This window comes from Pseudophryne corroboree, chromosome 5 (assembly GCF_028390025.1).
Source record: "Pseudophryne corroboree isolate aPseCor3 chromosome 5, aPseCor3.hap2, whole genome shotgun sequence".
NCBI classification, from domain to species: Eukaryota; Metazoa; Chordata; class Amphibia; order Anura; family Myobatrachidae; genus Pseudophryne; species Pseudophryne corroboree.
Genome location: NC_086448.1, coordinates 497,942,319 through 497,957,329, shown reverse-complemented (window position 1 = coordinate 497,957,329; position 15,011 = coordinate 497,942,319). Strand labels below are relative to the sequence as shown.

Sequence of the window (15,011 nt, the reverse complement as noted above, 5' to 3'; positions counted from 1 at the left end):
GATAGTGCTACTCCGACCAACAACTGCTCCTTGGACCTCGCCTTTATAAGGAGATCGTCCAAGTACGGGATAATTAAAACTCCCTTTTTTCGAAGGAGTATCATCATTTCTGCCATTATCTTGGTAAAGACCCTCGGTGCCGTGGACAGTCCAAACGGCAGTGTTTGGAATTGGTAATGGCAATCCTGTACCACAAATCTGAGGTACTCCTGATGAGGATGGTAAATGGGGACATGTAGGTAAGCATCCTTGATGTCCAGGGATACCATGTAATCCCCCTCCTCCAGGCTTGATATAACCGCCCTGAGCGATTCCATCTTGAACTTGAATTTTTTAATGTATGTGTTCAAGGATTTCAAATTTAAACTGGGTCTCACCGAACCGTCCGGTTTCGGTACCACAACCAGTGTGGAATAGTAACCCCGTCCTTGTTGAAGTAGGGGCACCTTGACTATCACCTGCTGGGAATACAGCTTGTGAATTGCCTCTAGCACAGCCTCCCTGCCTGAGGGAGTTGTCGGCAATGCAGATTTGAAGAAACGGCGGAGGGGAGACGCCTCGAATTCCAGCTTGTACCCCTGAGATACTACTTGAAGGATCCAGGGATCCACCTGTGAGCGAGCCCACTGATCGCTGAAATTTTTGAGGCGGCCCCCCCACCGTACCTGGCTACGCCTGTGGAGCCCCCGCGTCATGCGGTGGACTCAGAGGAAGCGGGGGAAGAATTTTGATTCTGGGAACTGGCTGACTGGTGCAGCTTTTTCCCTCTTCCCTCGTCTGTGCAGAAAGGAAGCGCCTTTGACCCGCTTGCTTTTCTGAAGCCGAAAGGACTGTACCTGATAATACAGTGCTTTTCTTAGGCTGTGAGGAAACCTGATGTAAATTTTTTTTATCCCAGCTGTTGCTGTGGATACGAGGTCCCAGAGACCATCCCCAAACAATTCCTCACCCTTATAAGGCTCTATGTGCCTTTTAAAGTCAGCATCACCTGTCCAGTGGCGGGTCTCTAATACCCTCCTGACAGAATGGACATTGCAATAATTCTGAATGCCAGCCGGCAAAATATCCCTCTGTGCATCCCTCATATATAAGACGACGTCTTATGTTCGCAAAATAGTATCCCTGTTTGAAAGGGTTACAGACCACGCTGCAGCAGCACTATCTGCAGGTCTCAGTCTAGTACCTGAGTGTGTAAATACAGACTTCAGGATAGCCTCCTGCTATTTATCAGCAGGTACCTTCAAAGTGGCCGTATACTAAGACGGCAGTGCCACCTTTTTTGACAAACGTGTGAGCGCCTTATCCACCCTAGGGGATATCTCCCAGCGTAACTTATCCTCTGGCGGGAAAGGGTACGCCATCAGTAACTTTTTAGAAATTACCAGTTTCTTAGCGGGGGAACCCACGCTTTTTCACACTTCATTCACTCATTTGATGGGGGAACAAAACACTGCCTGCTTTTTCTCCCCACACATAAAACCCTTTTTTGTTTTTAGTGGTACTTGGGTTAATGTCAGAAATGTGTAACACATTTTTTATTGCCGGGATCATGTAACGGATGTCCCTAGTGGATTGTGTATATGTCTCAACCTCGTCGACACTGGAGTCAGACTCCGTGTCGACATCTGTGTCTGCCATCTGAGGGAGCGGGCGTTTTTAAGCCCCTGATGGCCTTTGAGACGCCTGGGCAGGCGCGGGCTGAGAAGCCGGCTGTCCCATAGCTGTTACGTCATCCAGCCTTTTATGTAAGGAGTTGACACTGTCGGTTAATACCTTCCACCTATCCATCCACTCTGGTGTCGGCCCACAGGGGGCGACATCTCATTTATCGGCATCTGCTCCGCCTCCACATAAGCCTCCTCATCAAACATGTCGACACAGCCGTACCGACACACCGCACACACACAGGGAATGCTCTGACTGAGGACAGGACCCCACACAGCCCTTTGGGGAGACAGAGAGAGAGTATGCCAGCACACACCGGAGCGCTATATAATGTAGGGATAAACACTATCACTGAGTGAATTTTCCCCAATAGCTGCTTGTATAAACAATATTGCGCCTAAATTTAGTGCCCCCCCTCTCTTTTTAACCCTTTGAGCCTGAAAACTACAGGGGAGAGCCTGGGGAGCTGTCTTACAGCTACACTGTGAAGAGAAAATGGCGCCGGTGCCCTGAGGGAGATGGCTCCGCCCCTTTTTCGGCTGACTTTTCTCCCGCTTTTTTCTGTATTCTGGCAGGGGTAATTACCACATATATAGCCTCTGGGGCTATATATTGTGGCTATTTTGCCAGCCAAGGTGTTTTTATTGCTGCTCAGGGCGCCCCCCCCCCCAGCGCCCTGCACCCTCAGTGACCGGAGTGTGAAGTGTGTATGAGGAGCAATGGCGCACAGCTGCAGTGCTGTGCGCTACCTTGGTGAAGACTGAAGTCTTCTGCCGCCGATTTTCCGGACCATCTTCATGCTTCTGGCTCTGTAAGGGGGGTGGCGGCGCGGCTCCGGGAACGAACACCAAGGACGGGTCCTGCGGTCGATCCCTCTGGAGCTAATGGTGTCCAGTAGCCTAAGAAGCCCAAGCTAGCTGCAAGCAGGTAGGTTCGCTTCTTCTCCCCTTAGTCCCTCGATGCAGTGAGCCTGTTGCCAGCAGGTCTCACTGTAAAATAAAAAACCTAATTTAAACTTTCTTTCTAGAAGCTCAGGAGAGCCCCTAGTGTGCAACCAGCTCGGCCGGGCACAGAAATCTAACTGAGGTCTGGAGGAGGGGCATAGAGGGAGGAGCCAGTGCACACCAGATAGTACCAAATCTTTCTTATAGAGTGCCCAGTCTCCTGCGGAGCCCGTCTATTCCCCATGGTCCTTACGGAGTTCCCAGCATCCACTAGGACGTCAGAGAAAATTAGTTTTAGCAACATCAGTGAAATATAGCAAAAATAAAAGAATGTGACAAAAGTAAAGGTGTGTACACATGGTGCAATATGCACTTAACTTTCCTTACAATTTTGATTATATAGTCAAAATCGTAAGGAAAGTTAGTGCATATTGCACCGTGTGAACACAGCTTGCGATGCCGATGCGCGGTCCCGCGAGATCGGCATCGCACAAAAAAAATAGACTGCGCAGGAAGCCCAACATGGACTATATCGGCGGGGCCGGACAGTGTCGGGCAAACAGCGTATCGCGCAGTGTGTACACGGCATTAGAAAAATTATTCTAATTTGTTTTTATTCCACTGTGTGATTGTTTTTCTAAAAGATCAAATAGATTATTATATTTCTGAATATAAAATACTTCCAATTATCTTAGCTATGTGGGAGTGCTATAGTTATCTATCAACAACCAGATAAAATCTGTTGTCTAATAATTAGGAATTTCACATCAACATACGATCAACACATTAATATATTGTCGCTGCTAAAACAAGGCGGGTTAATCAGTGCAGAGGGGCTTTTGTACCTGTCATTATAATAAATATGCATTTGTTTGCGATGATTGCATTTCCTTTAATAAAATGTTATTGGAGTTACACTGGATATGTGTTATATCAAGATGTCTCTTTAACACTAACTGGAATAGAGAGGAATAGAGAGAAATCCCATGACCTAGGTGTGATTCTTCTGAGGAAACAAGTTTGCACCTGGAATAACACATCAGGAAATATGGTTTTGTAAGCTGGGACTCTCAAGTATTCTGGATATCCATAGGGGTCTATTCAACTTGTCAAAGTCGGAAAAAGATCATGCTACACGTTGCCATATATTCACCTCATGCGCGTGCCTGCTGCACGTGCACATTCTCTCCCGTGCGTGCGGATACTCGCAGCTGCGTGATGGCGCCTCCTCGGCCATGCGCTCGAGCGCGCGGTATGTGCATTTACGGTAGAGTTTGTGTGCGTCTAGCGGGCGACTCAAACGTTAAATAATAAAACCAAATAGTATGTTTTATAGATAATGTTCCCCTTAATAATGACTGTAAGTTTGTTTAATGTAACTGGTCGCTGGACAGAGAAATTCCTTTTTGCATGATATGAAGGGTCAGACAGGGTTTGAGCAGTTGTGTTTGGTACCTAACTAAAGAACATTTTATTAGAAACAATCCGGTGCTGGTTAGGTAAAGATTAATCGCTCCTGCGTATAGTTATGGCCATTAGTATTTTCTGGACATTTACTATATTTGCGATTCATTACCCATGCGGCGGGAATCTTCAGATTCCCTCCCACCTGAGCAGTTTGATATAGTCACAGCCCACCTGTTCAAACTAACCTATGACCTTTTGTTATGATGCGAGGAGACATTCCTGTGTCCAATGAACAATGAGATTGTAGGTCCCTTTGTAGTATACTGTACAGTGTATATAAGGACAGCCAGCCTGGCCAGCCCAGTCTTCTCTCCACAAACGGTTATCATCTTGACTAACTCAGAGCTGGTACCAGTGCAGCAGCGATCATTCCCCAGTGTGTGTAAGTTATTCTCTGTAGCCAACTTGTTCTCTGTTGTATTGGCCATACTCTCTCTCTCTGTTATAGTATAGGATTGTGACGCTATTGTATATTTCTGTCTAGATATTCAGTTAGAATGATATGTTAGCTTGTAGTGTATGACTTGTAAACTGTTTCCCCTTTTCGATATAACTAAAACTTGTTAGTAAAGGTGTTGGAACCTTAGCAAGGTATCGTGTGTTTATTATATTGCAGAGGGTAATAGGAGCGTCTCAAACGCTCAAGCAGCTTTAGCATTAACAAGGTTAAGCAGCGTTACATCGCTACAGTATTTCAGTACAAGGTTTACAGTATAAGAGTATCCTTTCTGTGTGTTACATTCAAGGTTTACTGATTGTCATCCCGTGAGCGTCTGCGCCGCTCGTGTTCTCCTCGTGGACTTGAGCGTCCGCTACGCTGGTAGCGTAGCATTACGGTAGTCGGCCGCCTATAGCGTGCTCGACACCACGCATTAAGCTGTGAGCGAGCGTGTCGCATGTGCGTCTCGATCACGGCCGAGCGTATGCTACGCTAAGTGCGTACCCTTACGGTACCCCACACGCCAATTGCGTACTGAGTCTCTTACCCATTTATAGTGAATGTTATAAGATAAATAGTTAGCTTTATCAAACTGAAGTCGGAACTGCCGTCTAGTCAGAAAGACGGCAGTTTCTGACTTTTTTAGGTCGAATCATGATTTGACCTATTCAATGGGGCTGCAGTTTTTCTGACTTGTCGGCAATTCTCACTTGTCAGAATACACGTGGATCGGCGGATTTGCCGCGGATCTATGTGTTTTGTTGGATTTGTGGCCAAATCCGACGAGTTTTAGTCTCGTTTTCGACAATGTCAATCCGGCTTTAAAAAAATTAAAAAAAAGTCGGTTTGGCATTGTTGAAAACTGGCAAAACTAGTCGGATTTGCCCGCAAATTGAAAACTGCATTGTTGGATCCTCTCCGTCGGAGAGGATCTGACATGCACTGAATAGACCCCAATATCTTAAAGACTTATATAATAGACCAAGCAAGCCAGAATACGGTGAATACCTGAAGGCACACTGCCTGCCATCGATATCTGCACCCATCTGCGGGTCTCACCATCCTAAAGAACTTTTACTACCTGCCTGTGTCCCAATTGCTTGAAATAAACAGGGAGGAATAAGATCTGGAGAAGAAGTGAGTCGCTGATCTGCGGCCATCATCTGTTGCAGTGTCTTAAGTAGTCCTTTTCAATCTACTCAATATTGAACACACTGAGGACTATTTCTAGTCCGCATATGAACCAATTACAGCTGTGTCCTCATACACCTTGCCTCATTAGCCAAGTAGTGGGAAATGTCTGGTGTGAGTGAGCTGACAGGTCCTGTGCAACACCATTAGCATAGAGCGTCTTTTTGCTGAAAATGTGTCTTTTCACATCACTACGTGACTAGGATGCAACAGCAGACTCTGCTGATTAACATGATATGCTGCATGCCTGTATTCTGTGTGCATCTGCGGCTGTAACTGCAATCGAAATGGTACCTGTATTTCGTATGCAGATACAGCCACGGTCGCACACAGAATATAGTCATGCCGCATATGATTTTAATCAGCATAAGCTGTTTGTGTGTCCTGTTCACATCGTTCTGCGAATAACGCATTTTAAAGGAAAGAGTCGCACGTAAATACGCTCGGCGCTACCAAGTCACACACTAGAAGGGCTGTTTAACATTTAGGGAGGCTAGATGTAAGTCGACACATCTTTAAGTCTACTGCTACTCTTCAATTAAACAGATATGGCTTACATTACACATTAGCTGTTGTCACTACTGATTGTCTTAGGACTATTTTTTTATTTCTAAAAATGCAGTTAGAGACTGCAACTTATTATTGTACCATTAATTATGTAAAATTGCAGTGTAAATGTAATTGTTTTAAATCAGTGTTAATAGACAAACATTTTATTATACATAATTCCTTGATGTACTGATCTCTAAATTCTATTGCAGCAAAATCTATTGGGTATGTATTTTTTGGGAGTTGCCCTTTCAACTTCAAGTTTTTTTATTTTTTTGCAACACTGACACATCTTGTTAACAAGCGCCTAGCAGTGGATTTACTATTGGTACTAGAAGAATCAGCCCACACAAGTATTTTCAGTATGCTGCAGAGAAACGATTGCCTTTGGGTATCAGAGTAACTATTTTTACTCATGAAAATCATTCTGAAGTTGGGCACTGCTTGATGTCATATCTCTGTAAATGCTTACCTCCAATACCATGGGGACGAAATGAGCCAATGAGTAAACTAGTACCTAGAAGCCAGCATGTTGATTTGTACGCATGCTCACATTTCCAGACCAGAAATCCACACAAGTCTAATACCAAAATATTTTTATATTACATATATATATTTACTTATATATATATATATATATATATATATATATATATATATATATATTTTTTTTTTATTGAAAAGTCTACATATAGCAAGGGACATTAACTATATAATCCTACACTTAATGCATGAACTCGGTTCTCTTGGAGTTCTAAATATATAGTGCAGTAGCTGAAGCAGCATTCATGAAATTAAAATTCACAATGATCAAATGAAAAAAAAAAAAAAAAATAGGGCTCAACTCAGAAACTTAGAGTCTCTATTTTTGTGCCGCAGGGTCATATCCAATAAGGGGTTTACCACATGGGAAAAAGTTTTGCCATAGATTCCGCATAAAATGGGTTTGGCTGTACATTATATCTTTTTCTTGCTGCTCCTGAGAGGAAGAGTGCACCCTCTGGGGATTAATATGTGGGGTTCTGGCAGGCGATTGAATTCGTTGGTACAAACAATTAGCCATACGGTTTAATTGAACATGCCCCATAAGTTCTACAGAATGCATAAAGGTGCACCAGTATTTACTGGAGACTTAATGATCTAGTCATACAACAGTGCTGGTTTGGGGTCAAAAGTAGGTTTGGATTTACAAGGTCGGATGGCAATAGGGTAGCATATTATAATGTGGTTTTTCAGTAATGATTCATCCTGCAGAATGCAAGTGTTCCGTGTGCGGAGGTGATGTGTAGCAAAGAACAACTGAGCACGTTTTAAAGCAAAATCCGGACATCAAAACTTGAGCAGTTCATGTAAAACACGGGATTTATAGGTTTTAACTTGCACAGTATAGAAGGAGTACATCCCTACTGATAATTTTATTTCAATATGATAATTTGACCATTGACGTGCTGTTTGTACAGAATGCTCAAAACAAGAGACGTACTGTACACACAAAAAGAAAATCCTCATTAGACAGTAACATACCCCTTCAACCTTTTCCCATAAACATTCAGAAAATCATACCTGAATTTCAGGACTTGATTTATAATTTTTTCGTTCCTGCAAAGGAACTTCATTTTCTGCAACATAGAAATAATGCAAATAATACAAAATTGAAATTCATACAAAGGTACGAACATATTGATTGCCAACATTATTTATGTGCATAAAGAAAACTAGGTAAAAAGAAAATTGTATGTACACCACCTGCAGCCAGTGTCAGGTTGACCCTGAGGGCCTGAATGGTCTCCTTGGCTTTCCGTAGTTCAAACTCCAGGACTGGACAGGGTTTTGGATTAAACACACACAGGCATCCAACCAAGAAAAGGGAAACAAAAATAAAAATAAAAAGCAAGGATGGGTGTGGAAAAAATATATATACAGTTTGTATCGAAACAGAAAGCATGCAGTCTAATGGTATTTATGAAAGCATGCAGCAGAGTTGGCTTAGCAAACTTGACAAGCATTGTCACTATTGAAGTGAAGCTAATCAAACCAAGTTCAGTTCAAGCTGTCTGACAGAGTTTGGGCTGAGGCATAACAAATTAAAATGTGTCTTTGTGCTTTATAACGTATACCGTAATTTGTCTGCTTTTAGTCTTTCCTATTGAGGATAGAGTGTAGTATCATCCACCTTCTCAGACTCCTTATAAGATTAATGCAGTGTATAGCCTAGGATAGGTCATAGATGGGATATATACAATATCCCAGGAGACGGGATGGCTGCTGTCACTATACCGCCAGCGACAACCCGTCTGGCGTAATCCCATCAGTGAGACAGCGAGTTCCCTCGCCTCGGTGCCTCGCCACACTCTGTTCCCACTCGGTTGTGGAGTGGACTCACCAACCGATTGCGAATACCGGACGGGTGTCAGGATGCTGGCGTCTGTCTCCTGAACGCCGGGATCCCAACACCTGGAAATGTGAATGCATCCCTCAGACAAGCAGCTCTTCTATAAAATATATAGAAGAGCAACAGCATTATACATAGTTAAGAATAGGACTATTCTTTACTGGACTACAATTGGATCTAACTGGTCAATTTAAATGTATAAACTATATCTGTTCCCCTGTGATTTTAAGAAACTGCGGGGTAAAAATACTCAGAGGCATTTAGAAACAGATGGGCATCGCTGGCGGTTTGTCTTGGGGGAACAACATGCAGTATTTACAATACATGTGATATGATATAGTTTTGACTCCTGCTGCCTCTCTCTAGGGATGTGGGACCCACACAACCAAAGCACTCCTATTCAGTCCTCCTAAAATGCAGTACCATCGTACCATATGGTTTTTTATATGGCCAGATACCTTGGAACGCTGAAGACCTTTCCCTATGGATCTCTAAGCAAGTGTAGAACGAGGGGCTTGTGGATCGTTTCTGTATTAAAGATTTTTTTTCTCCGGTGTCCGAGTCAGACCTACAGATCTTACCCCATTGAGAACCTCGGAGACGAATTGGAGCGGCGGGTACATTGTAGGCTGACTCGACCTTCTTCAGTGTCACAGTTGGTCACTGTACTTTAGGCAGAATGGCAAAACATACCGCCTGCTGTTGTCCAGGAACTTGTGGACAGTTTGCCAAGAAGGGCGTCTGCAGTTATCCCTGCACGTGGTGGACCTACAAAGTATGAAGTCAATAAAATCTCGTTGCTGAGGGGCTATGAGATGGGTGCATTCCTCTGACAGCAGCACTGCCGCAGAGTGTACTGCATGTCTGTGCTTTGACAGGTACCCAATAGAATCTATTCCCTTACATTATATTTTGGAAAGATTGGGACACAGAATTTTTACTATACTTGTTGAAGGAGTGCTACATTCCATGTTTATATTTGTCACATACTGGCAATGAGACAATTTCTTAGCCTACTCCTTTAGTTTATTTGAAATTTTCATCAACTAACCAATAACGAAATAAGACTCTCTGGTGCTGCTAGCTGTTCTGTGCTAAACAGATACTGAAACTTATTTTCCTACTAGCAGCTGTTTCATTTAATGTGCAGTGTATGATAAACGTGTTATCTTCCATGTGTTTTCCATCTGACATGGGGCCTGATTCATGTTTGTAAGTAAAGCAAATTATCAAGCAACTGGGCAAAACCATGCTGCACTGCAGGTGGGGCAGACGTAACGTACAGAGAGAGTTAGATTTGGGTGGGGTGTGTTCAAACGGTTATCTAAATTACAGTCTAAAAAAAAAAAAAAAACACAGCCAGTATTCACCCTGCACAGAGACAATATATTGCACCCAAATCTAAATCTCTCTGCACGTTACATCTGCCCCACCTGCAGCGCAACATGGTTTTCCCCAGTTGCTTGATAATTTGCTTTACTTACAAACATGAATCAGGCCAATGATCTCTTGGTCAGAGATCTGAATTGTCACATTTATTCATTGTATCACAATCAATGATTTGGTTTGAATTAGATCACAACTCGAAGATATGAGGTGCAGAATGCCAACGGTATGTATGATGGAATGGAGATAATGGAAAAAAATGGTCTACAAAAAAATGTACAGGTAAAACTAAAAAAAAATTCTGAACACCTATGAAAATAAAAAACCATAAATAATTAGCAACATAAGACTGAGGCAAAATAACAGATGGAAAAAGAAAACCTGTGTCAGACGGCAAGAAGCCAATGGCACTGATCAGACAAAACACATCACGTTTGGGGGGAAAGGCCAACGATAACACACACTCTGCTGCATGTTTCTTTTTGACATAGGACAGTTCTCATACTTCCTTTTGTAATTGAACAATTTTTAAGGTTTTGGTTAACCCCAACATTTTCCCACCTCTCCCCATAGTACAGTGAAAGAACATGCACAAAGCCTTAAGTGCAAGAGCTTGGAGAAACCTTGTGAAGTATAGGAAACAGTTTGTAGAAAGCTTTCATACACCTCTAACCCTTTATTTGACAAGATATATAATCTTGTAAATGTAACTTCTTAATGCCAGGTACCTAATAGTTTTAGTGTTTGTTATTAAGGCTAGCAAGTGGGTGTGAGAAAAAATAAAAAATAAAAAAAGAGTCATAATCCAACATGTGTGACATTGAGTTGTTGCTAGCATTTGGGCCTCACTTTCGCTAGCGGATAAAACAAGACGGATGTCTTAGAACCAGAGCGCTAACAAAAATTATAATTGGCCCTAACATTTACACACATTTTATTACTGTTAAATGCATGCAATTAACATCAGTGGGTACAAAGCCCATGGATTATTTAATAATAAAAAGGTCAGATTCGAATAAAACCACAGCAACAAATCATATATTCCCTTTTAAATCAGTGTATTGCCGGTCAAGCCATGAAAGCAATTGTTTGATTGATTGCTATAATGTTACAGTAGATGGGAAATCGCTTTTCTTTCAACATTGCTCAAACTTTAGTCCCTCATACATCATGCGGCCCAATTTCCGACCATCGATGATCGGTAACAGATCTGGAGATCGGAGATTTTTAAACATGTTTAATATCCTCGAGCACCTGATCCTACCGTCGAGGAATCACGTCATTGCACCAATACATCAATGAGAAGGCCTTTACTAGCAATAACTGACAAAAATAGCAACATCATAGTAATACAAAGCCTATAATGTGCGCAGGGCATGCCCCAAGTGTCAGTGAGCCAGAGTACCTAAAACAGACTCTTGACACCAAACAAAAGTTCCCCTTTGACAAAGGCGGGAGGACCCCTTGACATTCCCAACCTCCACAGCTAAAATGTCCCTTAGGAGGCAATACTCAGATTCGCCCCATTTTTGCCGAGGTTGGCCAAAGCTTCCACTGGTTACCATACTCTTCAGTTCTAACCATAAGGAGAGAGCCTAAGAAAACTTTGGGAGAGGATGGCTTCCAACCAAAACGTGACCAAAATCACACAATAAAAAGGGGGGAAATTGCAAAGTGTATAAGTGCTAGCTTTAATAAATAAATAACCATCAGGTTTAAAAAATGTTCCTTGTAAAACCATAAGGATAGGACAAAGAAATAAAAAGTGTTGCAGGGATTTCCTAAGAGAAGCGAGCATCCTACAAACGTGTATTTCGAGTCATCGTCGGGCCTTGGACCTCAGGCTCCTAGCAACCAGCCTTCTGCTTTGAACAAGGCAGCACTGCCCTACCATGAAGGCCAGACTAGGCCTTCCCAAGAAAAAAAGAAAAAGAAAAAAAAGAAACGGAATCATGACCTTAGCCTAAAGGGCAACAAGATCGGATCATAGTGGTGCATTTGCAGATGGTAGAACATTGTGCACTATTATACAATGCTTTCTGAAAATGAGTAATAAAGTAATTTAGTTAATTAAATTAGTTACTTTAAAACAGTAAAACACAATGAACATTAGGCTAAAAAATAGTCTATATTTAAAACAATAAGAATTTACTTACCGATAATTCTATTTCTCGGAGTCCGTAGTGGATGCTGGGGTTCCTGAAAGGACCATGGGGAATAGCGGCTCCGCAGGAGACAGGGCACAAAAAAAGTAAAGCTTTACTAGGTCAGGTGGTGTGCACTGGCTCCTCCCCCTATGACCCTCCTCCAGACTCCAGTTAGGTACTGTGCCCGGACGAGCATACACAATAAGGGAGGCATTTTGAATCCCGGGTAAGACTCATACCAGCCACACCAATCACACCGTACAACTTGTGATCTAAACCCAGTTAACAGTATGACAACAGAAAGGGCCTCTTAAAGATGGCTCCTTAACAATAACCCGAATTAGTTAACAATAACTATGTACAAGTATTGCAGATAATCCGCACTTGGGATGGGCGCCCAGCATCCACTACGGACTCCGAGAAATAGAATTATCGGTAAGTAAATTCTTATTTTCTCTATCGTCCTAAGTGGATGCTGGGGTTCCTGAAAGGACCATGGGGATTATACCAAAGCTCCCAAACGGGCGGGAGAGTGCGGATGACTCTGCAGCACCGAATGAGAGAACTCCAGGTCCTCCTTTGCCAGGGTATCAAATTTGTAAAATTTTACAAACGTGTTCTCCCCCGACCACGTAGCTGCTCGGCAGAGTTGTAATGCCGAGACCCCTCGGGCAGCCGCCCAAGATGAGCCCACCTTCCTTGTGGAGTGGGCTTTTACAGTTTTAGGCTGTGGCAGGCCTGCCACAGAATGTGCAAGTTGAATTGTGTTACAAATCCAACGAGCAATCGACTGCTTAGAAGCAGGTGCGCCCAACTTGTTGGGTGCATACAATATAAACAGCGAGTCAGATTTTCTGACTCCAGCCGTCCTTGCAATGTATATTTTTAAGGCTCTGACAACGTCCAACAACTTGGAGTCCTCCAAGTCGCTAGTGGCCGCAGGCACCACAATAGGTTGGTTCAGATGAAATGCTGATACCACTTTAGGGAGAAAATGCGGACGAGTCCGCAGTTCTGCCCTATCCGAATGGAAGATTAGATAAGGACTTTTATAAGATAAAGCCGCCAATTCAGATACTCTCCTGGCAGAGGCCAGGGCTAGTAACATAGTCACTTTCAATGTGAGATATTTCAAATCCACCTTTTTCAATGGTTCAAACCAATGGGATTTGAGGAAATCTAAAACTACATTTAGATCCCACGGTGCCACCGGAGGCACCACAGGAGGCTGTATATGCAGTACTCCCTTGACAAAAGTCTGGACCTCAGGGACAGAGGCCAATTCTTTTTGGAAGAATATTGACAGGGCCGAAATTTGAACCTTAATGGATCCCAATTTGAGACCCATAGATAATCCTGATTGCAGGAAATGTAGGAAACGACCCAGTTGGAATTCCTCCGTCGGAACCCTCCGATCCTCGCACCACGCTACATATTTTCGCCAAATGCGGTGATAATGTTTCACGGTGACTTCCTTCCGTGCCTTAATCAAGGTAGGAATGACTTCTTCTGGAATGCCTTTCCCTTTTAGGATCTGGCGTTCAACCGCCATGCCGTCAAACGCAGCCGCGGTAAGTCTTGAAAAAGACAGGGACCCTGCTGTAGCAGGTCCCTTCTCAGAGGTAGAGGCCACGGTTCGTCCGTGAGCATCTCTTGAAGTTCCGGATACCAAGTCCTTCTCGGCCAATCCGGAACCACTAGTATTGTTCTTACTCTTCTTTGCCGTATGATCTTCAATACCTTTGGTATGAGCGGCAGAGGAGGAAACACATACACTGACTGGTACACCCAAGGAGTTACCAGTGCGTCCACAGCTATTGCCTGTGGATCTCTTGACCTGGCGCAATATTTGTCCAGTTTCTTGTTGAGGCGAGACGCCATCATGTCTACAATTGGTCTTTCCCAACGGTCTATTAACATGTTGAAGACTTCTGGATGTAGACCCCACTCTCCCGGATGAAGATCGTGTCTGCTGAGGAAGTCTGCTTCCCAGTTGTCCACGCCCGGGATGAACACTGCTGACAGTGCTATCACGTGATTCTCCGCCCAGCGAAGAATCTTGGCAGCTTCTGCCATTGCACTCCTGCTTCTTGTGCCGCCCTGCCTGTTTACATGGGCGACCGCCGTGATGTTGTCCGACTGAATCAACACCGGCTTTCCTTGCAGGAGAAGTTCCGCCTGGCTTAGAGCATTGTAGATTGCTCTTAGTTCCAGAATGTTTATGTGAAGAGACTTTTCCAGACTCGTCCATACTCCCTGGAAGTTTCTTCCTTGTGTGACTGCTCCCCAGCCTCTCAGGCTGGCGTCCGTGGTCACCAGGATCCAATCCTGAATGCCGAATCTGCGGCCTTCTAATAGGTGAGCCTTCTGCAACCACCACAGAAGTGACACCCTTGTCTTTGGTGACAGGGTTATTCGCAGGTGCATCTGCAGATGCGACCCTGACCATTTGTCCAACAGATCCCTTTGGAATATTCTTGCATGGAATCTGCCGAATGGAATTGCTTCGTAAGAAGCCACCATTTTTCCCAGGACTCTTGTGCATTGATGTACTGACACTTTTCCTGGTTTTAGGAGGTTCCTGACCAGATCGGATAACTCCTTGGCTTTTTCCTCTGGAAGGAAAACCTTTTTCTGAACCGTGTCCAGAATCATTCCTAGGAACAGCAGACGAGTTGTCGGGATTAAATGGGATTTTGGAATATTCAGAATCCACCCGTGTTGTCTTAGCACCTCTTGAGATAGTGCTAAAGCTGTCTCCAGCTGTTCTCTGGACCTTGCCCTTATTAGGAGATCGTCCAAGTATGGGATAACTAATACGCCTTTTCTTC

At 43.6% G+C, this 15,011-nt stretch overlaps 1 protein-coding gene across 3 annotated transcripts in view; it reads right to left on the bottom strand.

Moving 5' to 3' along the window:
- RELCH (RAB11 binding and LisH domain, coiled-coil and HEAT repeat containing) overlaps positions 1 to 15,011 on the bottom strand; it is a 292,769-nt gene that overhangs the window by 195,603 nt on the left and 82,155 nt on the right. For 2 of the 3 annotated variants that reach the window (XM_063922986.1, XM_063922985.1), the window contains exons 3-4: positions 8,002 to 8,073; positions 7,819 to 7,874 (exon numbers count right to left, since the gene is read on the bottom strand). In XM_063922986.1, coding sequence (XP_063779056.1) covers positions 7,819 to 7,874; positions 8,002 to 8,073 — 128 coding nt within the window. The remainder of the gene's footprint in view (positions 1 to 7,818; positions 7,875 to 8,001; positions 8,074 to 15,011) is intronic. The other variant, XM_063922987.1, reaches the window with a different exon arrangement.